Genomic DNA, 26,707 nt, shown 5'->3' with positions numbered 1-26,707 from the left:
GCTGGACTTGTTTCCTGGCCGTGTAAGCTGCAGTTAAAGGCAGCTGACGGGATTCTTGCGGCAGTCTTTAATGGGGCTATTCCAGCACATCAGCCTGCAGCTGTCCCAGCCTGGAATTGAGGTCTGGGGGTGTCACTGTCACCTCTCCCCAAGTCAATAATAATAATTAAAAAAAAAAAAAAAAAAAAAAAACCAACAGCAGCTACTCGTGTGTGTTTGCTGATTAGTTTTCCTATCCTGCTGAAGCACTGTTTCTAAATAATTCGTTGCTCGAGGCGTTCGCTGCACCCGGGGTTCTTTAAGGCGTCGGAGCTCCGCGTTCCCACCCGGATGTGCGGGAGCGTCCCGCGCTGCCATGGCAACGAGGCGGCTGTTGGCCACGCCCCCTGGCGTTGCTATGGCAACGGGCGACGCGTCGGGCCGTGCCGGGAGGCCGCGGTGATGCTGCGGGAATGAATGGCAGCCGCGGCGGTGCGCGGCCGAGGGGGGCGGTATGCGTGGTTCCCAACGGCGAAATCTACCTGCAGCTCTTCGAGGACGAGGTAAAGCACATAGAAACGCAATAGGTGGATGGGTTCGTTGTGCTGCTCTGCTGTTGGGCTTGCTTTAGCAGAAAAGAAGTGTAAGCCTGCGGTGAGCCCGGCTGGGGCGTTCCGGAGTGCTGCCTGCAGCCGTGCACGAGGCACTGCTTCAATTCCCTTCATAGGGAGACCACTTTCAGACGGGGGGGGGGAGAAAAAAACCTCCTAGATGTAACTTCATACATATGCTTTATTTTATTTTGCTGTTCTGTTCTGCCGCCTTTCCTGTCTCAGCAATTAATTTGATTCTCTGCTCAGTAGGTTTGGAGATGATTCCAACCCGTTTTGCTGTGGGTTTTGCAGGCTCGCTGGGTGCGATCGCTGGGCGCAGCAAGGAGTGGGAGGCTCCGTGTGCACGAGGAGCCGGGCAGCATGGCTGCTGCGGGGCTTTGGCTGTGCAATGGGAAGAAGGGGACTGCAGGAGCAAAGCCACTGCAAGGCAGGTAGAGAGCAGAAGCAGAAATTCCTGATTGCACGTCGGTGTGATTCTGTGGCTATGGGTGTGAAGCTGTAATGCTGGGAACCTTGTTTTTTGGTCACGGTGCTTGTGACAGTCTACCTCCTTTCCCCCAGATGTGAAACGAGTGCACTGAGCTGCTGCTGCTTAAAGCACAGATTCTTAGCTCATCGTTAAGGCTGGAAACTGCCACTAAGAGCATCTAGTCCAACCATCAGCCCATCAAATGTCTGTAATGATTTATGTGTGCGTGACTTTTCTTTTAAAAGGCTCTTGGATGATTATTTTGTTGTTCAAAACCACCTGGCTGTAAGCCTGTTTGTATTCCTGATACCACCTGATAGATGTAACTCTAGCAGAAATGCCAAGTCAGGGCTTGAAGCAGTGATTGAGCACCTGGTGGGAAGCAGGGCCAACCCAGGGCAGCTCAGGTGTATTCAATGCACTGAGTGACCAGAAGGGCTGGAGCCAGCATCCACCCCTGCCCAGACCTCATGTAAGGGTTGGCAGTGGAGGTGAGGATTTCTTGCTGGAGATCCCTGTGCACTGAGGCCTTCTGAAGGCAAGCAGCTTCTTTCCTTTATTTTTGTGCCCATGCCTGTTGCATTTGAGCAAATTCTCTCATGCTCCAGCCTGGGACCTTTCTGCTCTGCTGTCATTGCTGTGCTTAACAATAATACAGTAAAATATACTATTTTATATTTTATGCTCCTTTAATGGTCTTAAATGACTATGTAATTATATTGTCACTCTTAGCTAGATTAGTTTCCCATATGTTTGGGAACTGTTTCCTTCAGTTTAGTCTACTTGAGCCTTGTATTAGTGGGGACAGGTACTTTGCAGCAGTAGTACTGCTCAGCTCTACTCTGAGCAATGTTCAAAAGCAAGAAAGTAAATTAATGCCTTCATCCTATACACCATAACCCTCGTGCTGAATAAGCACACCCTCACTCCCCAGTTCTCCCAAGTAGAAGCACAGCACTGTGATAGGGAGAGTGGGGGGCAGGTAAATGCCATTCCCTGATAGAGAGAGTGGGGGGGGGGGGGGGGGGGGGGGGGCAGGTAAAAGCCATTTCCTTCCATTTGAGAAGCAATGCCATTAGTTCTATGAGCCATATTCTTTGAAGCCAGAAGCTTTCATTCACTTTAATGTTACATTTTGCCAGATAAGTGGAGTATGGTGCTAATTACAAACCTGTGGTCTCAGTACAAAGCGAGGCTCTATGTTCTGTTTCAGAGAAGCTACAGCATCTCAGGCGTCCTGCAAAAGTGAAGATGTCATTGCAGCTGAGGAAGTCAGAGCCCTCCCTGATCTTGTTGGTAAAATCTATTTCCTTTAATGTCCAATAGTTTCATTTTGAGGAGCCCCCATATGTATAACATCTTAAGCTGGAGAAAGTATAATATCGAGTTCAGAAACGATCTGATGTGTTTTATAATGATTTGTACGTAATTCTGGCAATGAAGAGTCTGCGTGTAGGGAAGAAAAAGAAGTGAAATTGTCCATCAATTCCAATTAGTGTTCAGAAGGTAGTGATGATATAAGCAGATTTAACTCGTGGGAGCTGCCGTTTTCCAGCCTCACGCCAAATGGCAGAGCTCAGAGCTTTGATTTAGCAATTTCTTGTTCCAAACAGCTCTAAGTTCCATCGTCCTCCTTTTCTTCTCAGAGGTTGCAGAGGAAAGCAGGCAAAACCTCTTGGAGCTCGTGTCAGAACGCCGGCGCAGCCGCCACGATGCAGCACTGACCTCAATGCACCACGAGTTTGCTCGTGTCTCCAGGGTGAGGCTGGGGTTGGCAGTGCAGACAGTCTGGATCAGTAGGCAAAGCTGAGAGCCTGATGTTCAGGAGATGGGGCCGACTTCTTTACTGCTTTCAGGAAATGGAGCCCTTTGTTTTGGAGCCTGGAAAACTGCTTTTGACGAAACTGACGGAATCTGATAGAAAAATGGAGGTTCTTCTAACAAAGATGGAGCTCAACGGCACTCCTGAAGGCTTTTCTATTGAGGTAAGGCAGCTCTTGCCACTGTCAGCTCTTCCACTGTTGATTCCTGTTGTTCACACTCTGCTCTGCAGCACAGCAAAGGACCTTGCTGCAGTTTCCTGATGTCAATGCATTTGTTTTCATTTTTTCACTGAGATTGAGAGTAAATCCTTCTTGCAGGATTTGGAAGAACTGTGGGCAACCATTCAGCAGGAATCCCTGACCAGAAAGGAGTGGATTCGGGAATGGGATGAAACCTTAAAGAAGGTGGAACAGAGCCGAGCTGACAAAGTGAGCTCAGATTTTCAGGAATTGCAGGCACCAGAAGGAAATCAGTCAAATAGTAACAAAACTGATTGATTTCTGGTTATTTTTATGAATTGGTATCTAATAATTTAGAATCAATATTTTAATATTTACTTCTCGATCTGTCAACCAATTAAATTTATTTGGGGAAAAAAAAAACACCCCAATTCTTATTAACATCATTGAAGTGTCAGTTCTCTAAGGCAAGCTGTTCTACAGAGCCCTTTGTGCCTTTTTGGTTCTGTTGAACAGATAACAGACGTGCTGAGGAAGTATGCTGCAAAGCTGGAGGGAATTTCCTTCTTCTTGTCAGCCGATGTGCACAGGCTCATTAATGATGAGGCCATGGTAAGCTCTCCTTATTGGGAGGCAGTTTTACCTGTAAGAAGACAGCGATCTGAAATTCACCCCCCAGAATTCAGTTCTTTCTTCTGCTTATTTTCAAAAGGAAATGATCATTTCTACCTGCCAATCCCTGCCATGTAGGGGGGGGGTCTCTATACTGCATGTCCCTCGTCATTTCAGTCCTTCATCCTCAGTCTGACATCGAGCTGGCACTCTATTCCTGTCTTATACTGCTTTTACTCCCATCTTTGTTTTCATACGCAGATGATTAACAGAGCGTTGTTGGCGAATCAGAGGGCAATAGCCAAGCTGTTCTTTAATCTGATGAAATCAGAGATGAAAAGGGAATTATCACTTCAATGGAAGTGGCGAGATAAAGTCAAGGACTGGAGGCTCATCCAAAAGAACCGCATCATTCAGAGCTTCAGGTCTGAAGTTTGACAGCAGGTCACATTTTGAAGCATGAAGTGACTGGTGTTCTTTCATGTTTTCTCCAAGTAGTAGTATTTTAATATTTTTCCCCAATGAAACTAAAAATTTAGTGTTTTTGTTTTCAACCGGTACTCGTAAGATGTATTTTGTGTTTGTGTTTCAAGCATTCAGTTCTTCCCAACACAAAATCACATCAGTGTGTTCTTCCATCCTACTCACATCCTATTTCCATCTCCCATCCAGAGAATTTATGGCAAAGGAAGAAATACAGAATCCCCAAATGGTGGAAACAGAAAAGGGAAATATGATGAACGGTCAGATTCTGCTTAATGAACAGAGGCTGGAATGGCTGCAGCATCTTATGTATGACTGAAGGGAGTACAGTAACAAAAGTAGAATTCTTGGTGTGCTCAATGAGGGGCTGGTGGTGGCAACCCTGCCCATGACTGGAAATGGAGCTGGGTGGCCTCTAAGGGCCCTTCCAACCAAGCCATCCTTGTTAGTCTTTGATGTGCTGAATGTTTTTTGTTGCACCTCAATGTGCTGTTGTCCAATGCAGCATTGAGCAGGGCTTAAATCTCTTCCATAAAGCTCTTTTTAATGGGGGAAAAAAAAAAAAAAACAACTATGTTTTGGTTTTCAGTGCACGTGTTGCACTACCAAAGGGCTATCTAGGGTGAGAAATGCAGCAACACCAAAGTAAGCCTTACTGATGTATGAAGCCTAGTAGGAAGAGGTGGACATGGATGGGTGAACATGTAAAAATGGATGATGCTGTCCAATTTCTGGGCGGGAGACTGATTTGTGTAATGTGTGAAGGAATGAAAGTTGGAAGGAATCTTATTCTGCTGCTTTTGAATTCTGTCCATTCTGACAAAAATAAGATGGGTTGGGTGCAGCACTGTGATCTTCGGATGCAGTTTTTCTTTTATAACAGACGCAGGAAAAAATGGGGGTTTAATTCCTTGTTGGTAAACAGAGGCCTTGAAAAACAGCATCCATCTTGTTTTATTTTTGTTGCTGAAATGGCTGTAAATAAAGCAGAGTAGCCTGGTTATGCTGATTTATAGTGTTTATCCTTTAACAACTGACTGGGTTATCTCTGAAGAGATCTGATATATTGTTTCCTATTTTGATAGTGATCTGTTGCCTCCAAAGGGCACACGAGCTGAGATTGATGAGTGGTACAACTCCCTGGTGGATTTAAACAGAAGTATAGGTATGTTGGGAAATCAGCAAACCAATCTGGAATCCAAGCAGTTCTTTCTGTTGTCTTTTTTTTCTTTTCCCTCTCAGCAACGAGATGAGTGCTTTGAAAGTATGTTTGCTGTGTTCTGTGAAATAGCAAAGTGCTGGCGATGCTCTGTTTTGCAGATGCCCACAATATGCAGTGCACAATGAAAATTCGTGCCCAGTATGAGAGTGTCCAACAAAAATGTTTGGCAGAAGCAGAGCTGTGCAAGGTCAGTACCACAGTGCTGTGAAGTCCTGGAAGGGTTCTCGGTAGCAGTATGCAGTGTGTTGTTGCTATGGGTTTGAGGATTGAGATAAGAAGATAAATTAATATGATTCTATGATAAATTAGATACAACCAGTGCTTTATTCTGCTAGAATAGCTGCTGTCCATTTCATTTCATGGTAGCATTAGTACTTGAAATGCATAGAAGCAATAACAACTACCGGTGACGAAGGAAGTGCTTAGGTAGAGGGCTCAGGGTCAGAACCCTCAGTCTTATCTTCAATCTGTCTCATCCTGGGGAGAAAATATCACCCCCTCAGCTCTGTTTGTCCCGATGTCTGAACTGGGTTGTTCTGCTCGCTTCTGGGATCTGGGAGGCTGAATCTTTGCTTCAAAACGTGTTGAATAAACTGAATACTGAAGCTGTAGGAAGTACAGATCATTTTAGCCCATGTTCATTTTCTTAAAGCCACATGATGTTGTGTTAGATTATATGTATGTCAATAACTTTTTTTGTTGTTCAGATTAACCTGTTGAATCTGAAGGTATGCACACAAAAAGAGGCTGAAGAAGTGGTGGCTTCTGACTTGCTTCTGTTGACTGAGAAACTGCGTTGTCGCTTTGAAGAAGAACTGGAGCATATGGTTGTATGTTTATTACATCTACTCTTATTCCTCATCAGGAATAGCCTGTTATTCATGTGCCATGGTCTGAAATGCTGAGTGCATCTTAAGCTATTGGTGCCTTGCTGTAGAGTGATTGAGTACCTGTCCCATAAGTAACACAGGCAGGATGTGATTCAAGGGAAGAGTTAATGACTGATGGTTTTGTAATAGATTGTCAGGGATTGGATGGCTATAGCCCATCTGGCCTGGAGGCGGAAGGATGGGTTCCCAATACTCCTATCCTGTATGGTCCCATACGTGGTGGTGACTGAGTGATTTCTCCTGAGATAAAGGATGGCAAAGTGCTTCTGGGGTTGTGCAGATCTTGGTGGTTCTGTGCTTTACGGTTCCAGAAGAATAAAGAGAAGGTTTGATGGCTCAGCTTCTGAAACTGAAGTCCATATCCTTATCTATTTTACCTGGACTGTTTTTTCCTCTCACGGTAGAAGAGACTCTGTTGAATGCTGATCACCTTTTATCACATCATTTGTCCCCTTACTCTTGTATTTCACCTTCTTGCCCACAGTTTTTTAATAACTGGGATGTATTTTTTAGAGAGGCTTTGAAGAGGTGGCTAAACACAATGAGCAGAATTGCAGAGACCTGTACAGCTACTGCCAGGAGGCCAATGTTCTCTGGGACTTCCATCAGCTCAAACTGTCCCAGCAGGAAGGTGAACTGCAGAAGAAATTAAAGGAATGCAAATGGAAACAGGATAAATCCATTCAGGTATTATAAGCATAAAAATAAGGATACGGTACGATGTAAAGAAAGGACTTAATGCAGAGGAGCCTTTGGAATTCAAAATGCCTAAAAAGCATAGCATGGCATAAAAATGTAATAACTGATTTTATACTGGATTTCCTCCATGTTACTTTCATGCTATCAAATATGCTTTTGGCTTCGTTCCAGTATTTATTTTTTAAGCCTAAATAGTTATGAAGCATGTTTAGTAAGAACCCACTTTTACTGGGTTCTTTGTATTGGTTTCAGATGATGGAAACTAACCTGGATATCATTTTGGATAAAATGAGAACAGCGAGCTCTGAGAAAAAGCTGAAGAAATCTTTGGAGAATGCCTGTTCTTGTTTGGATGGCATCAGAGCTGGGTATGGATTTTGTAGTGCAAACTTAACTGGGATATGTGAAAGTTGTGTTTATGCTGTAGTATCATGGTGTGGAAATACACTGCTCTGTGCTTCTCATAAGAACATGAAGTGAAACAGTTTCCATATTGAGCAATGTTAAGGCGAGCAATACCTATGTGTAAGAATCACATCAAATCAGGCATACACAGCTCTACATGCTGGAGATTTTACCCAAAGAAAGACTGAGCAGCTGGAGAGGGTGCAGTCATATCTTCACACCCAGATGGTCTTTCCTCTTGGTCAGATCTGATGTATGTTAGAAAGCCAGGAGGACCTGAGAGGCAGATCCGTATGAACACACCTCACACCGAAACTGCTTCTGAAGCTGTTGGTTCAGCATTCTTTATTTCCATTAAGACCATTAAAATCCACCAAACAAAAGCAAAACACCTTTCAATGTTAGCAAGAACATCATGAGAGGTGGTGGCTTTTGCTCACTGATGTCTTTATACTGAATTAATCCCTTACTAACGAGCCAGGATGTAATTTGTTCAGGTATAGTAGAATAATTGATCCCAGCCTGAAGCACTTGTGACATTTTGATCAAAAACTTTTGGATTTAAGGACACAGTAGTCATATTTCACTTTATTTTTGTACATATTTAAGTCTCTTAAAAGACAGCTTTGAATTTAACAGGTATGAAGCATCCAACAAAGTTCTTATGGAGAAAGTCATGGGTTACCCAGAAGCCATTTTACAGGAACTGATTTCTTACAGTGAATCCCTCAGCCAATACTTCAATGTAAAAGAAACCTTCAAACAGGTATGAAGAAGACAAACTTGTTTTGAAGTCTCCCAGGCACATTAATTTCTTTAAGACTATTGTAGCTTGATAAAGTAGATCTATTTTGCAAAAGAACCTGCATCTCTTATCAGCAAGCTAGTCCTTACTTTAGAATTGTCCTGTTGTTGTTCTTTCTAGAACTTGGAAGGAAAGATAGACTCCACATTTCCAGGTCGAGGTAATACCTTCATAGTACAAATAGGCCTTCTGCTTGCTTGTGTTTCATCTGTATTTCTCTGGATTGTGGTCACTAAAACTCTGCTTTCACTGGAAATGATTAGATGAGGTTTTGGATGCTGAAAATCAGGGGGAGCAGCAAACTGAGAACGTTCTGCAGGAAAATGAAGAAAAGCAAAAGGCTGAGAGCTCTCAACAACAGAATGAAGAAACAGATATTCCTGAGAACGAGGAGGTCTTTGCACAGGAAAGTGAAGAAGGGGAGGAACAAGAAGACAAGAGCATTTTTCAAGGGAGTGATGAAGCAGGGGACACAGAACAGAGGATGAGCGTTTCACAAGTGAGCAAACGAGAATGAATGTATTTGAAAGTGACTGAAGGTTTTTGCAAACATAGCAAATAGAAGGTCATCTTCTTGCTGAAGTCTCTTGAATTCCTTAGCATGTATTTAATTTGTACATAGAGAGTGTGTCCATGATTATTAAATAGTATTTCTGCACCATAAGGATTTTCAATGTTGCTTTTGGCTGAAGGGCATAAAACAGTTCATAACCATTCCTTATTGTAGCAGAAATGCCAAGTCAGGGCTTGAAGCAGTGACTGAGCACCTGGTGGGAAGGCAGGGCCAACCCAGGGCATCTCAGGTGTATTCAATGCACTGAGTGACCAGAAGGGCTGGAGCCAGGATCCACCTCTGCCCAGACCTCATGTAAGGGTTGGCAGTGGAGGTGAGGGCTTCTTGCTGGAGATCCCTGCATACCTGAGGCCTTTTGAAAGTAAGCAGCTTTTTTCCTTTATTTCTGTGCCCACTGCTGTTGCAGTGAATCCCCACTTGTTGCAGCCTGGGATCTTGCTGCTCTGCTGTTGTTGCTGCACTTTCCATCGAGTTACACTCATGCACTGCTTTAATCCTTGTAAAAACATGTAGCAGCTTTAGCATGTGTGTCTGTCTTTCTTCCTGGTTATTCTTAACCTAAGCAGAATGATTTCAGATCTGTTTGTATCTCAGTGTTATGTTTTAAGGTCTTTAGTCCCATTAATTCCATTTATTACCATAACAAAAGCCTTTTAAAGCATTTATCCTGCCTGTTCAAACTTACCAACGCATTCTCTGTGTGAGTTTGTCCAAATTTGGGGTCAGAATGTTGTTCTTAATGACCATAGGTTCCTGCTAGTGCACTGTTGATTATTCACTTAATTTAATGTAGCACTGTTTGAGGCAATGGATGATGATTCCCAGTTGTTTCCTAGGACACGTTCAACAGCAGCAGGGTGGAAATCTCTGAATTCACTGTTGAGACCTTTTCCACTTCCAGTGGAAACACCTACACTGTTCTTGGAGCTGAAGAGGCAGGGAAACCTGATGTCCTGGAGTCATTTCTTACAAAATATGATGAAAAAGGATCACTTCCTCTGTGCTTGGAACATGCAGTTATCAAAGAAACGGTGTTTGTGGAGCTGAAGAAAAGGTTAGTAGGAAACTGTTTGTTTTCCCTTTAGGTAATAGAAACATTTCAGCTCTTTGGGAGGGATGTCAAAATAAGTATGCAAAAATTATCTGAGTATTTTGGTGTTATTCCTTTTTTAATTGGTAAAAAGAAAATAAACTTTCAGCAACGCTCATCACACATGGCTCCTGAATGAACCACACAAGCATTTCCCTCTTGCAGAACATTCCTATGTTAGAGAAAATTCAGTGAGTGAACAGAAATAGTGACAGAGCATTTTAATAGCAAGTCAAGCTATTTCAGTATTATAGATATGTAAAATACATATGTGTATTGTTCATAGCAGTAGACAAAATGAGCAGTGCTAACATTGTGCAAGTGTTTGTGAGACCACATCTTCCTGTAGACAGAGTTAATTTCTTACATTTAACAGGTAGAGTGCATTTCTGTTTATTTCCTACATTGAGGAACACTGAGTATGTATTTAAATCATAGGATTCGCCTCTCCTTCTTTGAACACTTGGAGAAGTGGTTTGCAGAGTCCTTATCCAACTCGTGGGCCACTGTAGATGCCAAGAAAGAAGAGCTGAGTTCAGAACTTCAGCAGCATCTTCTCTCATGTGAACTGAGGCGGGAGAATATAGAGACAAATATCTCCAATGTCAGAGCTGGTACCTTCCTCTTCACTCTGAACTCTCTCTGTCTTCATCTTGAGATGATCATATGGGGGAAAAAAAGTGAAGAAGTGCTGGGAGAGACAAAATGCTGGGGGTGACTTCAGAGTACAGGAGGTGGAGGAATTACCGGTGTGAAATACCACTGTGCAGCCACAGATTGGTCACTAATGGGAAATCTTGTGTGAGGAGCATCAAGGATATGGGGGGGAAAAATGTGATTTAAGGCAGGTTTGTTGGTCTTTAGCCAACTGTGAAGAAGCCTTTGTGAGGAGGACAGGAAAATAGATCATAAACCAACAACAGGAGAAAAGTCAAAGAGTTGGGACTACTTCATTAGTAGCTTTAAGCTCCTCTGAGCTCCAGTTTTTGTTTCACTGATGCTTCTGGTAATGGTGGTCATGGCAGCCCATACCAAACAGAATAATGACTGTATTGTAAGTTGTCTTTTCTCATCAGCTGAACTGTTACTTCATGAAAAGCACCTGGAGTGCCACTGTGATGAGGTGGAAGAAGCTCTGAAGAAGGAGAGAGCTGAATTCCTCAGATTTTGCGATCAGCAGAATGACAGCATCCAAAACTTGGACTCTCGGATCCGTGACATGGAATCAGCATTCCTCAGGTCTCCTGTGGCTGAGAGGTCAGTGTGCCAGCAGCAGAACCGGTCTGCCTGCTCATGGCGTTGTTCTGAGCCCCTTCTGTCTGTCACAGAAGTGGAAATGATTTTTGTTCCCTTTCTCTCTGCACGGGTTACTTTTTTCATATACTTTTGAAGGAACACCAATCTTAAAGTAGATTACATGTTTGATTTATTTAGACTTTATCCAGCTTACTGAATCTGATAAGTAATAGGCTAATTGGCTTTGAAGGATGCTCTGTAACTGCACCAGCTGCTTGCTGGTGTGTGCTGAGTGTTATCAAAACAACCACCATCGGGTTAGTTGTTGTCAGAACAGTGAAATACTTCTGTGTTCTCAGATCTTATTGATCTCATAAAGCCAGGAGTCTCCACACCACAATGCTTGCTCCTCCTCCTACACGTTTTCTCTGCCTTCTCCTGCTCTCTATAGGTTAGCTTCCTCCAGCAGCAGTGTGTGCCCAGACCTCCTTCATTACCTGGATGTCATCCGAGTTTCCCTGAGGAGTTATCGGAACTACCTGGAGGAAAACTTGGGAAAATTAAGAGATTCAAATGTGGATTTTCTCAAAGGCTGCAGGTGTAGAGATATTGCTGGAGGAATGTTATCTGTACCTGGGAATCATCACTTGGTCTATTGGCAGAACAGTAAAATTAGGGTTTCTTTGTTACTCGCCTGGTTATCTGTACGTTCCTCTAAAGAACATCAGTTGCTAAGCCACAGTTGTTGCACTCTTTTCATCACTTCTGTTTTGATATTGTGTATGTTTGGTGGCCCTGCTAGGCAGGGGGCTTGGAACTACATGATCCTTGAGGTCCCTTCCAACCCGGGTGATTCTGTGTGATTCTGTGATATCTATGAAGTAGGACTGCTCAGCTACCATAAAAAAAAAAGAAAGGAAAACTTCTCCAAAAGAGCAGTGATGTGTTGGGCTGCCCAGGGAGGTGGTGGGGTCGGTGTCCATGGAGGTGTTCCAGAGCCATGGAGATGCTGTACTGAGGGATGTGGTCAATGTGGAAATACTGGTGGTAAACAGACAGTTGGACTGGAGGATCCCAGAGGTTTTTTCCAGCCTTGATGGCTCTATGATGAGTGATGGCTTTTCCTTTGCTGGCTGCTTTCAGGTTATTCGTGGAGGGAGGCAATTTTTCTCCTGAGGAGGTGCAGTCTTTCAGTAAGCATCTTCAGAAAGAAAGCAAACGTATTGACTCTTTTGAGAGGTTAATTGTGGCTGATATGGAGAAAATGGAATCGAGGTGCTTGGAGCAGGTTTGTGCAGTGCTTCACTCTTTCAGATTATGGCTTGTATTGGCATGTATAACGGGATTTATAATTGGAGCTTTAAAACTGTTCTGGTTAATTCTGGTGTGACAAATACGCGATGGAAGAAAAGAAGTAGAAATGGTGACTTCTGTTACTTAAGCTGGAAACAAAGAAAAAAAAAAAGTGAACACAAATGAGTTTGTCCCTTATTTCTGGGATTTTTTTAAAGGCTACTGAAATTATCAACCAGGCTGAAACAAGGCTCCACTGTCTCTCTATGAATCGGGACTTTATGGAGAAGATCCAACGGCTTCTGACAAATCTACGGGTGCAAATCAAATCCGAGGTACAAGCAGAAACATCAAAGTTCTGTTTGAATGAATTTTAATCGTTCCTCTTCTGTTCGACTGAGATTTCAGACAGACTTCAGAGCGAACTGACCGCGAGTAACTTCTTGTGTCAAATCAAAACTGATTTTTGTCACTGTCCTCTGAAACTGTGGCCTTCCTGCAGCTGTACTGGAATGCTGTAGCCTTGCAGCCATGGAGCTTGTTGGTTTTGGTGCTAAAGACTGAGTCTCTTACTAGCAAGTCTCGTGCTTTCAAAGATTGTGAAAATCCTGTGAATGAGATTCTCCTTCACCAATATCTGCTTCTGTTCCAGGTAGCAAATTCCAATTTGCAGGCAGCAGCATTAAAATCCTGCCTGGAGAAGCTCCATGCTTTTGCTCACCCTACAGCAGATAAAGAAGTAAGTTTTAAGCAGATGAAATGATATTATTTCGACCACATTTTGTCTCAGGCCAGCTCTGTAGCTCTTCTCCTATTTACAATACAAATCTCATTGCTTCTCTGGTGCAATGAATGCCATCTGTATTGCTGTATCTTTCAGGCTTTGACTTCTGAAGAGTTGTATGACTTTATCAAAGCAGTGCTGAAAGAACTGAAGGCAAGGAGCCAGTACCTTGATTGCCTGCTAGTGGACACAGCAGGACCATGTGATAATGTAGGATAATGTTTGTTCTCTCCCTTTTATTTAATGTTGAGTGATATTTTAATGTGCATCTATTTTAAAAGCTTTTCATAATCTTTGAGAATACGTGTTAAGATGGTGCTTATGATGATTGTGAGGATCTACTTACAACCACTTCTTAGTGTCACAGAGCCATACAGCTGTAACAGCATTTCTCCTGGAGTTACAGAAGCCTTTCTTCCAGCCTGTCGAGCAAAATAACATAAGTTTGGAATATCTATTTTACAGCCAATATCTACATGCATTGCTGACACTAGCTGCCTGCCACAACTGACATGGTTTCATTCTGTGCCCAATTCAGGAGCGCTTTGCCCCTCCTGCAGCTGAGGTTACGTTACAAGGTCCCATTGCTGCTGCCATTCGAGTGGAGCACAGACTGAAGATGATGGGGCTGGATCCTGGCAGATTTCCTTTGTTAAATCCGAGCAGAATGGGAAAATCTGCAATTGATGATTTATCAGTAAGCGTTATTAAAAACTTACTCGAGTAAGTACTTGTTTGCCTCATTATGTTTTTCTGTTCTTGTCTTTATTTGCATTTGCCTTGCTAAATATATCTCATCTCTTCACAAGGCCTCTGATAGTAATAAGAACAACTTAATGCACAACTATGCAGTTATTTACTCTGGGAAGGTGCTCCTGTTTACACTGTTGGCTGCAAATGTGACCCCATGGGTCGACCTCCACCTCAGCAACTGGTCTGCAGTGAACACTTGGTTGGAGAAGGGAGCTTGTAGCTGGGTGTTCCAAAGCCAATTAGCTCTTCCTTTTGTTTCAGAGTTCAGTCATCCAGGAGAAAATCATCAGGCCGACATCAGGACAGCAGGGGTTCATTGGAACCAGGTGTGCTGGAAGTTCTCTTAATTTATTGCATTCATCTCAATTGTAGTTCATAGCACATCAGGGAGCAGGTCGAGCTGTTCCAGGCCAGTGGCTTACATGTGAGCCCTGAGAGGGCTGTGCATCATCCTCACTGTCACCTTAGCTGTCTTTACTTTGCACTACAGTGTTGTTTTGGCTCTTAACCAATGATAGGTGCAGAATAAGATGAGGTGGGCTTTTCTTTGTTTTTTTTTTTTTTTTTAATGAGGTACCTATATTTGTAATAGCAAAAGTTGTGGAAGAAAGCTGGCATTTATACTTTGCTCTTTTTCTTTCCTTATTAAATACAAAGCAACTCTTACCACACAGAGGAAGAATTCTCACTTAAATGTATCTGATGAAGGCCCTCGGAGCTCTGCTGCTCACAAGCACACAGCTCGGAGCATCCAGAAGCCAGCTACTAAAAAAAGGGCATCAAGAGGAAGGTGAGATGTTGCACACTCGTGTGTTCTGTCCATTCTTGGAGAAATTCTTCACTGTTATTTGTGTTGCCTTTCTGCCAGTGCTTCTCATTTGGGATCTTGTGGTTTATGTCCCCGTGATCAGACTTTGGGTCTGATCATTTCAGATTCATTTCAGACTATGGGTGGAAAAGTGCTTTACTCCTGTTTATTGGCTGCTGGTCTGTACTGTGAAATTGCTGAAATACAGACTAACACCCCCTTAAACCAACGTGGCTTCATTTCTAGCTCAGCATCTGAATGGTGCATCTTGAGCTAGATGAAATTGATGAAATGAGTGAGTCTAATGGTGGCAGCAACAAAAGTTCTGAGAAGCCATTGAGGAGAGAGTCATCAACAATAGCTCCCATGTAATACTGGTTTTAGAGTTACATCTTCTCAATTTTTCTTTAATTTCATATCCATCACATCACCAACCTGCTTAAACAAGCAGAGAAAAAAGACTTTATAGACCAATATTTTTCTTGCCTTCTCAGCATGCAGAAATGCACCAAATCCGTTCTCAGTGACAAGAGATTCCAGATATTTGGGGAGATGCCTCCTGAATCGAAGTGAGTTGTGTGCATCTTCAGAAAGAAACCCATCACCTCGGGGGGGTGTGATGTGTTCGTGGGCTCACTGTTACATCTGCACAAATGAAATAGGAACAAACCATTTCAGAGATGATTTTTAAGTGGTTCCATTCCCCTGCTCTATTAGAACTGACTGGTTGATCTTCATACAGTGTGATTGTCTCTTTCATTATTATTTTTATTCATTTGCAGTACTTTTAAAGGGATTGTTATGAAAATTCTCTGGATGGGTAATAACAACTTGCTCTGTCTTGCTGAGGTAAGAAAAGTGTTTCTCCATCACTTTTGCTGCCATAGGTGTAACGTGTCAGCTAAATGATTTGGTTGTATCATAATGTTTGGGTGGCCATCCAAAAACTGCTTACTTCATCAGGCCATCTAATTCTTAATAATCCTTGATGCAGACTGTTTTTAATGATTAAGTATTTCAGGACTTCAGAATTTGGTTTAACATATGGGGGGACACCAACACCCGCATCTGGTTGTGTAGCAGTGTGTCTGCAAAGCCAAGGCAGCCCCAGTCTTCTTCATTCTAATGAATAAGTCCCCTAATAGGACTACAATACCTATACTAACATATAACTAATATTTGAGGGCATGTTACCAAGGCTAAGAGCAGTATGGTGCTAAGAGGACTGATAATGTCTTTTCAGAATTGGTAATTAAGCTGCACTGTAGTCTTGGAAACACTCCCTGTTCAAAGAGCAGATAGGAAATAGAATAAAAGCACAGCAGAAGAAGATAACTGGTATCAAATAAGAGAGAGATTGACAGCCTTCTGTATCTCTGTTACTGCTATATGCATAGATATGACTTGTTTGCACGTGTTATCAGCATCTTTTCTGTCTTATCTTAAAATCTTGAAGGAGTTCTACCACAAAGAGAAGCGTCAAACCACAATGCCTGAAGATTTGCCAGAGACATTTGAACGTTTTGCAGAAGTAATCAAACAGACTCTGCTGTCATATCAAAGTCAGATAGATGATTACTACAATTCCTGCCTTAAAGGTAAATTAATTCGGCCAAGACTTTTAATTTCACTGAAAATTGCAACGAATCAAGAGTAAAATAGATGAGTGGAAGAACTGTTGATTTTATTGGGCCAATAACATCTTTAATGTATTATCTGCAATATAGAATGTGAGGAAAGAGCCACTGACTAAGCTGATAGACCTGTACAAGGTCAAGTTTTTTAGCAAGTGTGTTTCTGTAGTCATGGGTCTCAGGAAAAGGAATGTCAGGGACAGAATTTAGAGAGGAAATTCCTTCATGTTTGACCATTGCAGTGTACGTTCACCTCAGCTGAATTTTCTTTGCTTGCCAGAATTTTGGGATCAGTTGAAGTCATTTGAAGAGGAGCTCCCTTATGTCTCCCAGTTGGCAGTTGATGGTCTTTTAAAGGAACATGAACAGAAGCTCAGCTATGCCACCAGTAACATTGAGCACTCCTTCAATCAGCAGCTGGAGGACTGGAGGAGCGTGAAGGTATCCAGCATGGATGCATTGGAATGCTTCCAGTCTAAGCAGTGCTGAAAGCATCAGGATTGTTCATAGTTTCAAACTCTTTAGGATCCGTAACGTTATATGAGTTCTTGTTAGCATGCTTTTATATGAAGTGATCGGTTTTACTACTTTCTCACTATGACTCCATTGCACCTTCTTTATAGAAAATATTTCTTACGTGTTTGCCTGCAGGCTGCACGTGAGAATGAATTACATCCCTCTCTGGGACATCCAGACAACTTGCTGCAGCTGGAGGCTTTGTGCCAGCGGGAATCAAAAGAGCAAAAGGACCACGTTGATGCTGTTCACCTCCACACTCGGATGCTTCAGGTAAGCATAAAGCCCAGTGCTTAATATCAGCTTGATAGGTGTTGTATATGCAAAGGATTATATAAATTAAATCCACTTTTCTCCTGTGCCAACAGTAAAGTGGAAAATGTTTTCAGTTTTATGCAGTGCTGTTCACACAACATCTTTAAGTTGGCAGCATTTGATTGATATATGCATGTACATGCATGTACAAGTGCACATAACCCATCATCTGTATCGTTCATTGGATGTACTGAGGAGGGGTGGCTCATCTCTCAGTGACAGAACAGTTGCATATGAGTTTATCTGAAGTAACAGTGATGTTCTCTGGTTATTTTACTTGCAGAGGACAGGCCTGGAAGGCTTTCTTTCTGTGTGCGTTTCAATTAGGGCAGTTGGTATTTGTGCAAACACACACGTACCATTTCTAGAGCAATATCTGAAAGCCCCTCTGCTCAAAGTATGTGAATTCCATTAAGTGGCCTTTGCTTTGAAAGCTGATGTTTACAAATTTCTTTTTCTACCTATTTTGAGTGCTTAACCCAAATATACAACAAATGTACATGGCAACCACACAGTACTCTGTAGGCTGTCGTGCTTTACCTGAGGTCATCAGAGTGTTTAGAGCACTGCGTAAGGCACTTCCAGATCCTTTTCTGTGCCATTTGCAGCCCCATGGCTGTTATCTGCAGCTGTTGCAAAGCATCATGGTTGGAGAGGAACACAGTTCTTAGGGAGCTAAACTGAAAGGAGAAGAGATTAAGTTATCAGAGGAACTCCTCTCAGTGGTATCCAATGTCCCAATAGGACTGTGCTGCTGAGTACACACAGAACTTCGTTTTGGCTCTGGCTGCCTTCACAGAAAAGCTGCTGCTGGAATTAGATGAAAGCATTACTATTGATGACATACAAGCACCAAGTAAGTAATGATGGAATTTCTTGTTCAAACGTGATTGCACATGCAGAAGCATTTCTTGAAAGTGGTGAGCATTACGTGGAGTTCCTTGAAAGCAACAGCATGACTGCTTCTGTTTGGTTCCTCCTGAGTATATCTTACATCATCTTCCAGAAACTGAAACACCGAAGGAGAAGACATCCTTGTTAATTCATCATAAACAAGCTGGTCTTCCTCTACAGACCTGTGGGGCTGAGCAGTTGGTCGAACGTGGGAGGAGGTAATATTGGATCATACAGGACACAGTTGTATTCCATTTCTCTTCCCTAGGCTGACATCAGGTGTTCTCCTAGTTTTGTTTTGTTTTGTTTTGTTTTTGCTCCAGTTGTTAAAATTGCTTGGTTGTTTTGCTTTACCACTATTTATCACTTTGCCTGTATACAAATCTGAGGAATGCTATGTGTTTTCCCTGTGAAAGTATGAATTCTGTTTACGGTGCAGAGCTCCTGGTCACTCTCTTCTTTTCCAACTGCGTCTCCTCTGGATATTTTTGTTGTTGTTGTTGATTTGTTTTGCTCCTTTAAGGACCTGGCCAGGAATACCCATGACCAAGCTTATGGGCGATTCAGACTGCATTATGGTCAGAGAAACGGCATCAGTCACAACAGCAAAGACTACACTGGGCCACACAGCAGCAGTGGAAGCAAGAGATGCTGTATATAAGGTTGATCGGTGGGAAAGGGCTCTTATGGGTTGTGTGTGGATGGGATGTCTGCCATTGCTGTAGATTTGTACAGATATGGATATATTTTAATATACAGAGCAGTTTCAGACCTTGAAGCAGTATTCTCCATGCATAAAAATCCATTCCTATGTCTGCATGCAATCATTTAGGCATTCTATGGTTCTAGGATCTGATGGTGGGTCTGGACTTGGGTTTTTAGGAATCATACTGGATTTCTACCAGTTTTAACCTCAATTGTTGTTCTTTGTACAGAAATACATATGTAAACTTGAGCAGCAGTTAGCCCAGATGAAGGAAGAATGCACCTCTCAGCTGGTAATGATTCAGCGTTGGGGAAATTGGTGGAAGCAGTCCATCCAGAAAATTAAGCAACTGCATACGTGAGATCAGTCAAATCTTGCTCAAATGCTTGTGTTCTACCAATAAATATCCTCTTTAACATTAAAAAGAAATAAAATTCCCATGCTGCATCTTTACTGGAGTGATTGGGGGATGTAATTAGTTCATATGTGCCTTTTCAGCTGTTGTAGTTTGGCCTGGCTTCTTCAATAAAGGGGTGAAGGAATGTTTTCCCAAGATGAGGATAACCGTGACAGTGAGCTAAAGGAAAATCTAAAACTTTGTTTACTAAATATATTAGTTATATTAGCTACTATATTTGGTATATAGCTACTATATTTGGTAAACTGATTTTTCTGTGGGTCCCTTTGCCCTGCAGTCATGGAAACCAGGCCAAACTGTGACAATCCTGGCACAAGGCCTGGGATGCAAATCCAGGCCTCGTGCGTAGCAGGCAATAACTTCACCACTGAACAACCTCTACGTGATTTGGAATACTGATGAAAAACCATGAAATCATGGCATCAGCCCATTCCGTTCTAAGAAGAATTAAATCACAGCATCCCAGCAGTTAGAAAGGTCCTCTGGGGATCGAGTCCAACCCTCTTAAGAACAATGTTTTCCTTGTAGTGATCATCACTTTATGAAGGCTAAAAGGAAGTTTTTATTGAATACAGGGTTGTTCTGTACTGCATGCTGTGGAATTGCTGACACATTGCTGGTTGTTGTCATGGATCTTGATTCCCCTGTCCGATCCAGTTTAAAGCCCTGGTGATGAGCCCAGTCAGCTTGCTGCCTGTTACATCCTTACTCCTCCCAGCCAGCCGTGGCCCATCCAATGTCAATGTGCCCATCTCTTGGAGGTGCAGCCATGCCCACGGCACACAAACCATGAGTGTGACACCATGCCAACACTTGTGCCCGTGTCACTCCCAGCACAGCCCTCAGGGTGTGCTGTTCTCTGCTGCTGCCGCCCATAACAGAAGAGAATGCTCCGCCTGACACGGATGTTACGCATTGCTCTGCTCGTGAATGCTGTCATCTCTGTTGGCAGCAGAGCCATTCCCACAGCTCCTGGCACCAAGCCTGCTGCTCTCAGCTCGCATCAGAAATTCCTCTAATGATTTCCAGAAAAGCGTTGGGATCTTTAGTCTGCCTGTCTGCTGTAACCGCATTGATCTGGTAAGCATTTGCTGACAAGTTGGTTAATGTTTAAATGTGAGTTCCCTGGCTGCAGCCGGAAGCGTGACAGCAGGTTGGCACAGGCAAGTGTATTTTTCAGGAAGTTCCTCTTCAGGTGAAAATTAGCAAAAATCACCAATCCCTTCTCCCACCCACACCTTAACGGGGCGGCTCTTCCCCACCCAGCCCTGCCTGTGCCCATTGCTCAGCAACTTAAATGGTCCCTCCTTGCTCTGCATTGCCCACGCACACAGCTGCGATCAAAGCTGAAGGGAGAAAGAAAACCGTGCAAACTCTGTTCTGTGATTTACGTGTGGCTTGCCCAGCATCTCTGCTTCAGAACTCATCACTGTGGCACACTGCTGTGGCTGCACGCTTCTCAGTTTTGAATGTTGCCCCGCTCGTGTCTATTTGTGCATCTATTTTGAAAACACGCAGAGCTCAGTTTTGTAGATCACTTGATGTAAACAATATTGAATCCTGATGTTTCAAGCTCAGTGCTTCCAGACTCCTTTTAACCCGAGCTTCCTGTTTATACCTTAGCAGCGCTGTATGCTGTTAAAAGCTGAACGCAGTGTATACTACACTAATGAGTAAAGAAGTTGAGCAGTTAATTACTTATCACAACTTATGCCAGATTCTGAGAACATCTTGGGAAGCACCAGGAATATATTTTTCAGTGCTGCCTGTCTTAAAATACTTCTTTGCTATTGCTTACAGGGTTGCAGTTGGGAATTGGAAAGTGCACTACCTCCCATATTACCTTCCCTGCCCTAGAATCTTGTAAGTCTCCCATTTTGTATGTAATAAGTATCATAGATCACTGCTACAAGACCTGAATTTTGCTGACAGTACACCTGGTTGTTAACAACTGCTCTCTTTTATTTTATGCAATAACGAGTCTATGATTAGTGTTTCTCAAATAAAATGATGGTGATACAGCCCTGTCTGTTCAGTCTGCTTCCTCTCCTGACCAGCCCTGCGTTTGTACAGCATGAACAAAGGTCTTGAGGTCTCATTTGTTGTATCATCACAGAGTTGGGTTCGTTATCAGGGTGTGATCACACGCATACACCTGTATACACATGATCTCACTGCACTTTAGGATGTGTGCATCCCAGGTTGCTGGATGGAGCGGTGTAAGTCAGAGGGGTGAGATGAAGGGTCACACAAGGAGTTCAAACAGAGTGGTTAAAAACATTGTCTCATAGGTTACTAATTTCCCTGACTGCTGATCTGAGTGTGGTGTATTTCAAGTAGCTCAGCCCTCCTGGGGAACAGGAACAAACGTGCAGGGAATGAACACGTATGTGACCAGAACTGGCAGCCCCAACAACTGCGTGCTTCGCTGGTTTTTGACCACTGCACTGATAAAATCACAGACTCAGAGGGCTGCCATCCTCTCCCCATCCCTGTTTTCTTCTGTGCTTGGCTGTAATTTGCCTGGCAGCCCATTAAGATGTGCACAGGCAATGCCCAATTGTTTATATCTGTGCACAGCAACTGGAGTGAAAACTGGGACGAGTGTCTGTAAACCAGCAGGTCCTGAAGTTAAACCTGTGTCCTGTTAAAATAAAAACGTCACAGAACCTTCATTCTCCCGTTATGCAGCTCCAAGGAACTCCTGTATTTGGAAGAAAAGCCAGTCCAGCTTTTCCCACAGTAAGTAATAGCTTTTTATTTCCCCTTGTTCCTCCTTATGAGCCTATTTTGTGTATTACTCATTGGATATTTCTTCCTTTTTACAGATTATTTTATCAGCAACCAAGAGTGCTGGCTCCAAAGTAAGATTTTTCGTTTACTATTTGTTTCTTGATCCTGCATGTTACAGAGCTGCTGGGTTTGGTTTGGGTGCTTTGTGGCTCTCGGACAAAGATCTGCTATTGGGAAGAGATTGTTCTCAGAGCAGTCAGGCACTGGCACAGGCTGCCCAGGAGAACGGTGTATTTATGTCCCCAGAGATGTTTGAAGGATGGGGGAGGTGTGACACTTGGGGACACAGCTTGGTGGGCAGTGCTGATGGTCTGTGGGTGGTTGGACTGAGTGATCTTAGAAGTTTCCCCCAACTTTAATAGTTCTGGAGCCCTCCTCACTTGTCCCATGAGGAGCCCAGCTGTGTGGGTATGCCTACAGCTGCCCATGATGCTCTAAGATTGATCTCAGTCACTGCATACTTGCTTCTATACCAACTGTATTTTCCTAATTAATACATCAGCACAGTCAGCCCATCTACGTATTGCTGCCAGGGACTCTGAGGTGAGAAACAAATCTGACTGTTTTCTGACTACTATAACTTCTGGAACTGCACTGTAGCTTTAACCAGCTGTGAGTGAGCTCTGAATCCATTTCAGGACAAAACCAAGCAGGTGCCTCGTATCACCTCCAGCAACACTTTCAGCCAACCTGCTGGATCTTACCCTGGAACAAATTACAGGCACTCCTGCAGACGAGTCTGTCTGGGAAGCAGTCAGAGCAGTGAGCTTGAACAGACAGGGAGGGTTTTGGGCAGCAGCAGCAAGACGTGCTCCTGTCAGCTTGTGTTTGTCAGTGGTCTCCTTTGGGCCAGCTCCCATGGCCTGACTCTTATCTCCAGCACCTCTGCTTCGTCAGCTGTTGTTAATAAGCACACCCTGTAGGGAGGCTTTACCTGGCTGTTGTTATAAGCTGTGCTGTGGCTCAATGTTTCATGCCTCCAAACTGGAATAAATTAATGTGCACAATCAGCCAATGTGTTTTGGAGTAAGGGAGGAGAGAGCAGCATAGCTTTGAGTGCACTGCTTCCTAATAGGAGGTGTCTGGGTGCACACCTTCATCGTGTCTGTTACTACAGGAGAGAGTTTGGTGTCTCTTTAGCTGCCATTGCCTCGGGAGCATGACAGGTGGGAGACTGCTCTGGCCTCAAAATGTGACCCTTCACCATGTGGCCATCACCAACTTCGTTAGCAGAGTGACACAGATTGTGGCCCAGGGGAATGTGAACAGGCGAGGGGAAGGCTGATGTTGTAAATAACATCCTGCTTAAAAAAAATCAAAGAGGTGGGTAAGAAGCCCTGAAATGAAGGAAGAAGGCTGGAAATAGCATTGTGTAACAGTCACTGGCTACAATCCGGCTCTGCTGTGTGTATATTCAATAGTTCCACTTCCCCCACTCAGAAGATCAAGGATTTTCTGTAGCTGTTACATATTTGAATGCCAGTTCATACAAAGAATCTTAAATTCTTTCTGAATATGTTAAAGCTATATATAAATAGTGGGGAAAAACAACTGTCATGCCACAAGCTGTGTTTTAATAATTCCACAGCCATGGAGCATAGTTCTGTAATGATTTATATATTAGTACTTGCATTTTAATCCACTTGTAGCCATGTGCACCAGAGTGATAACAAATGTGCATAGCTTCCCATTCTGAGTCCTGAGGTCATTAAACTCCCCTCAGCAGATAAGTCCTGTAGGCTTAAATGAGATTTTGGTGTGTCATCACTACATTTATTTATTTATTTATTTATTTATTTATTTATTTATTTTTACTAATTCCATAGACAGTGCTGAATTTCACCCCAGGAACTGAAATTCCATGCTGTATGACATTAAGAGCATAGGGAAAGAGATCTAAACACCATACTATCCATAAGAAGTCAGTGCTGATGTACTCTCCAGTGTTTCTTCCCCATTGGCTTGAAACCAAAGGTCATGTTTTGTTAACATTCCCCTTTTTTCAGGCGTCAGGATGTGCTAACAGTCACACCATGGTTGGCCCCCATCATTTGGGAAGGCACCTTCAGCCCTGAGATCCTGGACAGTGTCTACATGCCATTGAATCTCACCATAGGGGTGACAGCCTTTGCCATTGGAAAGTAAGTGAACCATCTGGGGGGAATGCAGTTCTTGGCTGCTTGTGGAAAGGTACTTTGGGCTCTTCTTGTCCTCAGCAGAGCTGAAGCCTGTTCCGATCTGCAGCAATTTTTTATGTCTATGTAGAATGCCTCCTTAGAATGGTTTGGGTCAGAAGAACCTCAGGGATCACGAAGCTCCAACCCCCCTGCCACAGGCAGGGCCTCAAACCTCTACATTTAATACTAGACCAGGCTGCCCAGGGCCCCATCCAACTTAGCCCTGAACCTTGAACCCATTCAACCTGACCTATATGCTGTGTTCATAATCATACGAGCCTGTAAAGTAACCTCGGCACTCAAAATATCTGCAGAAATTAGAGATGTAGAGAGGTGGTTGGGTTGGCCAAAGTGGGGACGATGGCTTTGTTTGTTGTCCTCTACCCCTCTTCGCTCTATATATAACACGTGCATCCCTGCAGCAGTACCTAGTAACACTCCCTAGACTTCATTCACTGAAGTACCCTCCGTGATCCACCATGCAGCCCCATGTTTGTCTGTACAGATACACGAGGTTTGTGGGCCGCTTCCTGGAGTCAGCAGAGATGCACTTCATGAAAGGCTATCGAGTGAACTATTACATCTTCACTGACAACCCCGAGATGATCCCCAGCGTCCAGCTGCAACCTGGCCGAAGATTTGATGTTGTGCACGTCAAGAAATACCCCAGCTGGCAAGAGATCTCCATGCGCAGGATGGAGACTATCAACCTACACATAGCAGAGAGGAGCCATCAGGAGGTGGACTACCTCTTCTGTCTGGATATTGACATGGTGTTCCACAATGCCTGGGGGGCTGAGACCCTCGGTGACATTGTAGCAGCCATACACCCTGGTTATTTCAATGTCCCTCGAAGCCAGTTCCCATATGAGAGGAGGAGCTCCTCAGCAGCCTACATCCCTGAGGGAGAAGGGGACTTCTACTATGGAGGAGCTGTGTTTGGAGGGCTGGTCAAGAAGGTCTACGAGTTCACCAAGACTTGCCACATGACCATCCTGGCAGACAAAGCCAACGGGATCATGGCAGCCTGGCAGGAAGAAAGCCATCTCAACAGGCACTTTCTCTCCCATAAACCCTCCAAGGTGCTCTCTCCAGAATATATATGGGATGACAGGAAGCCAAAGCCCCCTGAAATTTACCTCATACGCTTTTCCACAGTAGATAAGAACTACCAGGAGGTAAGAAATTGACCTCCTGATCCTCGCAGAGAGATGTCCTCCAACCTGCTGAATGTTAGCTCCCAGAGAAGGTGTCCCACTGTGGGTAGTTTCTCTGGAGAATGAGAGCCTTAAAGCATTTCAGAAGCAGCAGCCAAAGTGGAAGTGAGAGTGGAAAGGTTTCTAGGTTCCTAATCATTGTAAATACAAGTGTAGCTCTGAGAGCGGAAGCATAGCAGCAGGTATACAAAGGGTGTGCTGTCAAGTAGAAGGCTGTCCTCACAGCAAGGCTGCAAATGCTGTTGTTTGCATATTTTCCTGAAGCTTTGCAGAAACTTAGGCAGGATCAAAACTTTGGCATCCCTATGGAAAAAGACCTTTCCACTTAAAAAATACTTCAATCACCCTGCTTTTAAAAAAATTATTATTATTATTAATTTTCACATACTGTAGTTCAGACACTTGGTAAGGATCAGCTTGCCCCCAGTGCAGGTTATCCCTATTAGTGTGCAGCAGTCACAGAGCTCTTCTCAGCAGTGAGATGCAGGAATTCCCGACAGACCAGCAGTGCCATTTCACACAGCACTTACCTTCCACTTCCAAGCTGTTTTGGGCACCCAAGTTCAGACTGAACTGGCACAGTTCAAACCCAGAGAGCGTTGTGGGTTTGTTCCAGTCACAGACTTGCTCTTCACCTTCTTGCCAGCTCACACGTCTCTGGGGCTCATATAATCTTTTCCATGGTGTGAGAGGTCCACGTGCTTACTCTCTGCTTCAGCCCTCTCCAAATTTTCTGAGCGTTGTAAAACAAATGGGCCAGAAGCTGTTGGAGCTGACAGCCAGAGTTGGAGCATTTCCTACAGACAGGGTGGCTTCACTCCATAATGAAATGCTCTCTTGGATCTGTATGTTCAGCTGGGAGCTGGAGGTAGGCTGGGGTTAACCTTTTCTTTGCATGAACGTGATGAGAAGCTGACCCAGGCACACTGCAGCCTTCCAAGCCTGCGAGCTCATGGGGCAAACAGGTGGGGAGGGTGTCCAAACACAGGGGAACAGCTGTGCCTCACCAGCAGCAGCTGCAAAATGGTTCATCAGTTGTGGTTACAGGGTGGAGGTCTGTGTGTTTACTCCCTGCTACAGCACACTGGCTGTGAGCATCTTCCCTGTGAGCTCCTGAGGAGTGCTGCCAGTGGGCACTGTGGGTCTGTGCCAGCCTCACTTGCCAGGAATATCTTTATCCCAGTATTTCCAATCAAAACCAGGATTGTTACTGACCATCTTCTTGTTCTAAAACAATTGTGTCCAAAGCTCACACCTGACTCTAGGGTCTCATTATGTCAGTAACTACATATGGGCATATGGAGCCCTTTGCAAGCCA

At 43.7% G+C, this 26,707-nt stretch overlaps 2 protein-coding genes across 2 annotated transcripts; both read left to right on the top strand.

Moving 5' to 3' along the window:
• Positions 1-456: 456 nt before the first annotated feature.
• CCDC180 (coiled-coil domain containing 180) lies at positions 457-19,145 on the top strand (the record flags this gene model as incomplete). The annotated part of the gene is given in 39 exon segments (XM_079544629.1): positions 457-493; positions 496-542; positions 885-1,024; positions 2,276-2,358; positions 2,709-2,821; positions 2,919-3,047; positions 3,204-3,314; positions 3,582-3,677; positions 3,939-4,102; positions 4,350-4,476; positions 4,480-4,484; positions 5,246-5,325; positions 5,481-5,569; positions 6,090-6,212; positions 6,786-6,959; positions 7,224-7,339; positions 8,016-8,142; positions 8,302-8,341; positions 8,445-8,680; positions 9,592-9,809; positions 10,284-10,459; positions 10,922-11,108; positions 11,554-11,679; positions 12,225-12,369; positions 12,593-12,709; positions 13,027-13,113; positions 13,255-13,368; positions 13,697-13,881; positions 14,173-14,239; positions 14,559-14,701; positions 15,214-15,288; positions 15,502-15,568; positions 16,176-16,317; positions 16,634-16,794; positions 17,005-17,142; positions 17,929-18,040; positions 18,191-18,296; positions 18,602-18,740; positions 19,014-19,145. Coding segments are annotated over 39 exon segments (4,674 nt in total).
• Positions 19,146-20,220: 1,075 nt separating this feature from the next.
• Positions 20,221-25,362, top strand: GBGT1 (globoside alpha-1,3-N-acetylgalactosaminyltransferase 1 (FORS blood group); the record flags this gene model as incomplete). The annotated part of the gene is made up of 6 exons (XM_079544525.1): positions 20,221-20,282; positions 21,003-21,065; positions 21,894-21,944; positions 22,031-22,066; positions 24,002-24,136; positions 24,678-25,362. The coding sequence occupies 6 exons, from the start codon at positions 20,221-20,223 to the stop codon at positions 25,360-25,362; spliced, it is 1,032 nt and encodes a 343-aa protein (XP_079400651.1).
• Between the last annotated feature and the right edge of the window lie 1,345 nt (positions 25,363-26,707).

The sequence above is a fragment of the Tetrao urogallus genome (assembly GCF_951394365.1).
Source record: "Tetrao urogallus genome assembly, chromosome: 19".
NCBI lineage: Eukaryota > Metazoa > Chordata > Aves > Galliformes > Phasianidae > Tetrao > Tetrao urogallus.
The sequence above is the reverse complement of the archived record's forward strand: the minus strand, read 5'-3'. Positions and strand labels throughout refer to the sequence as shown.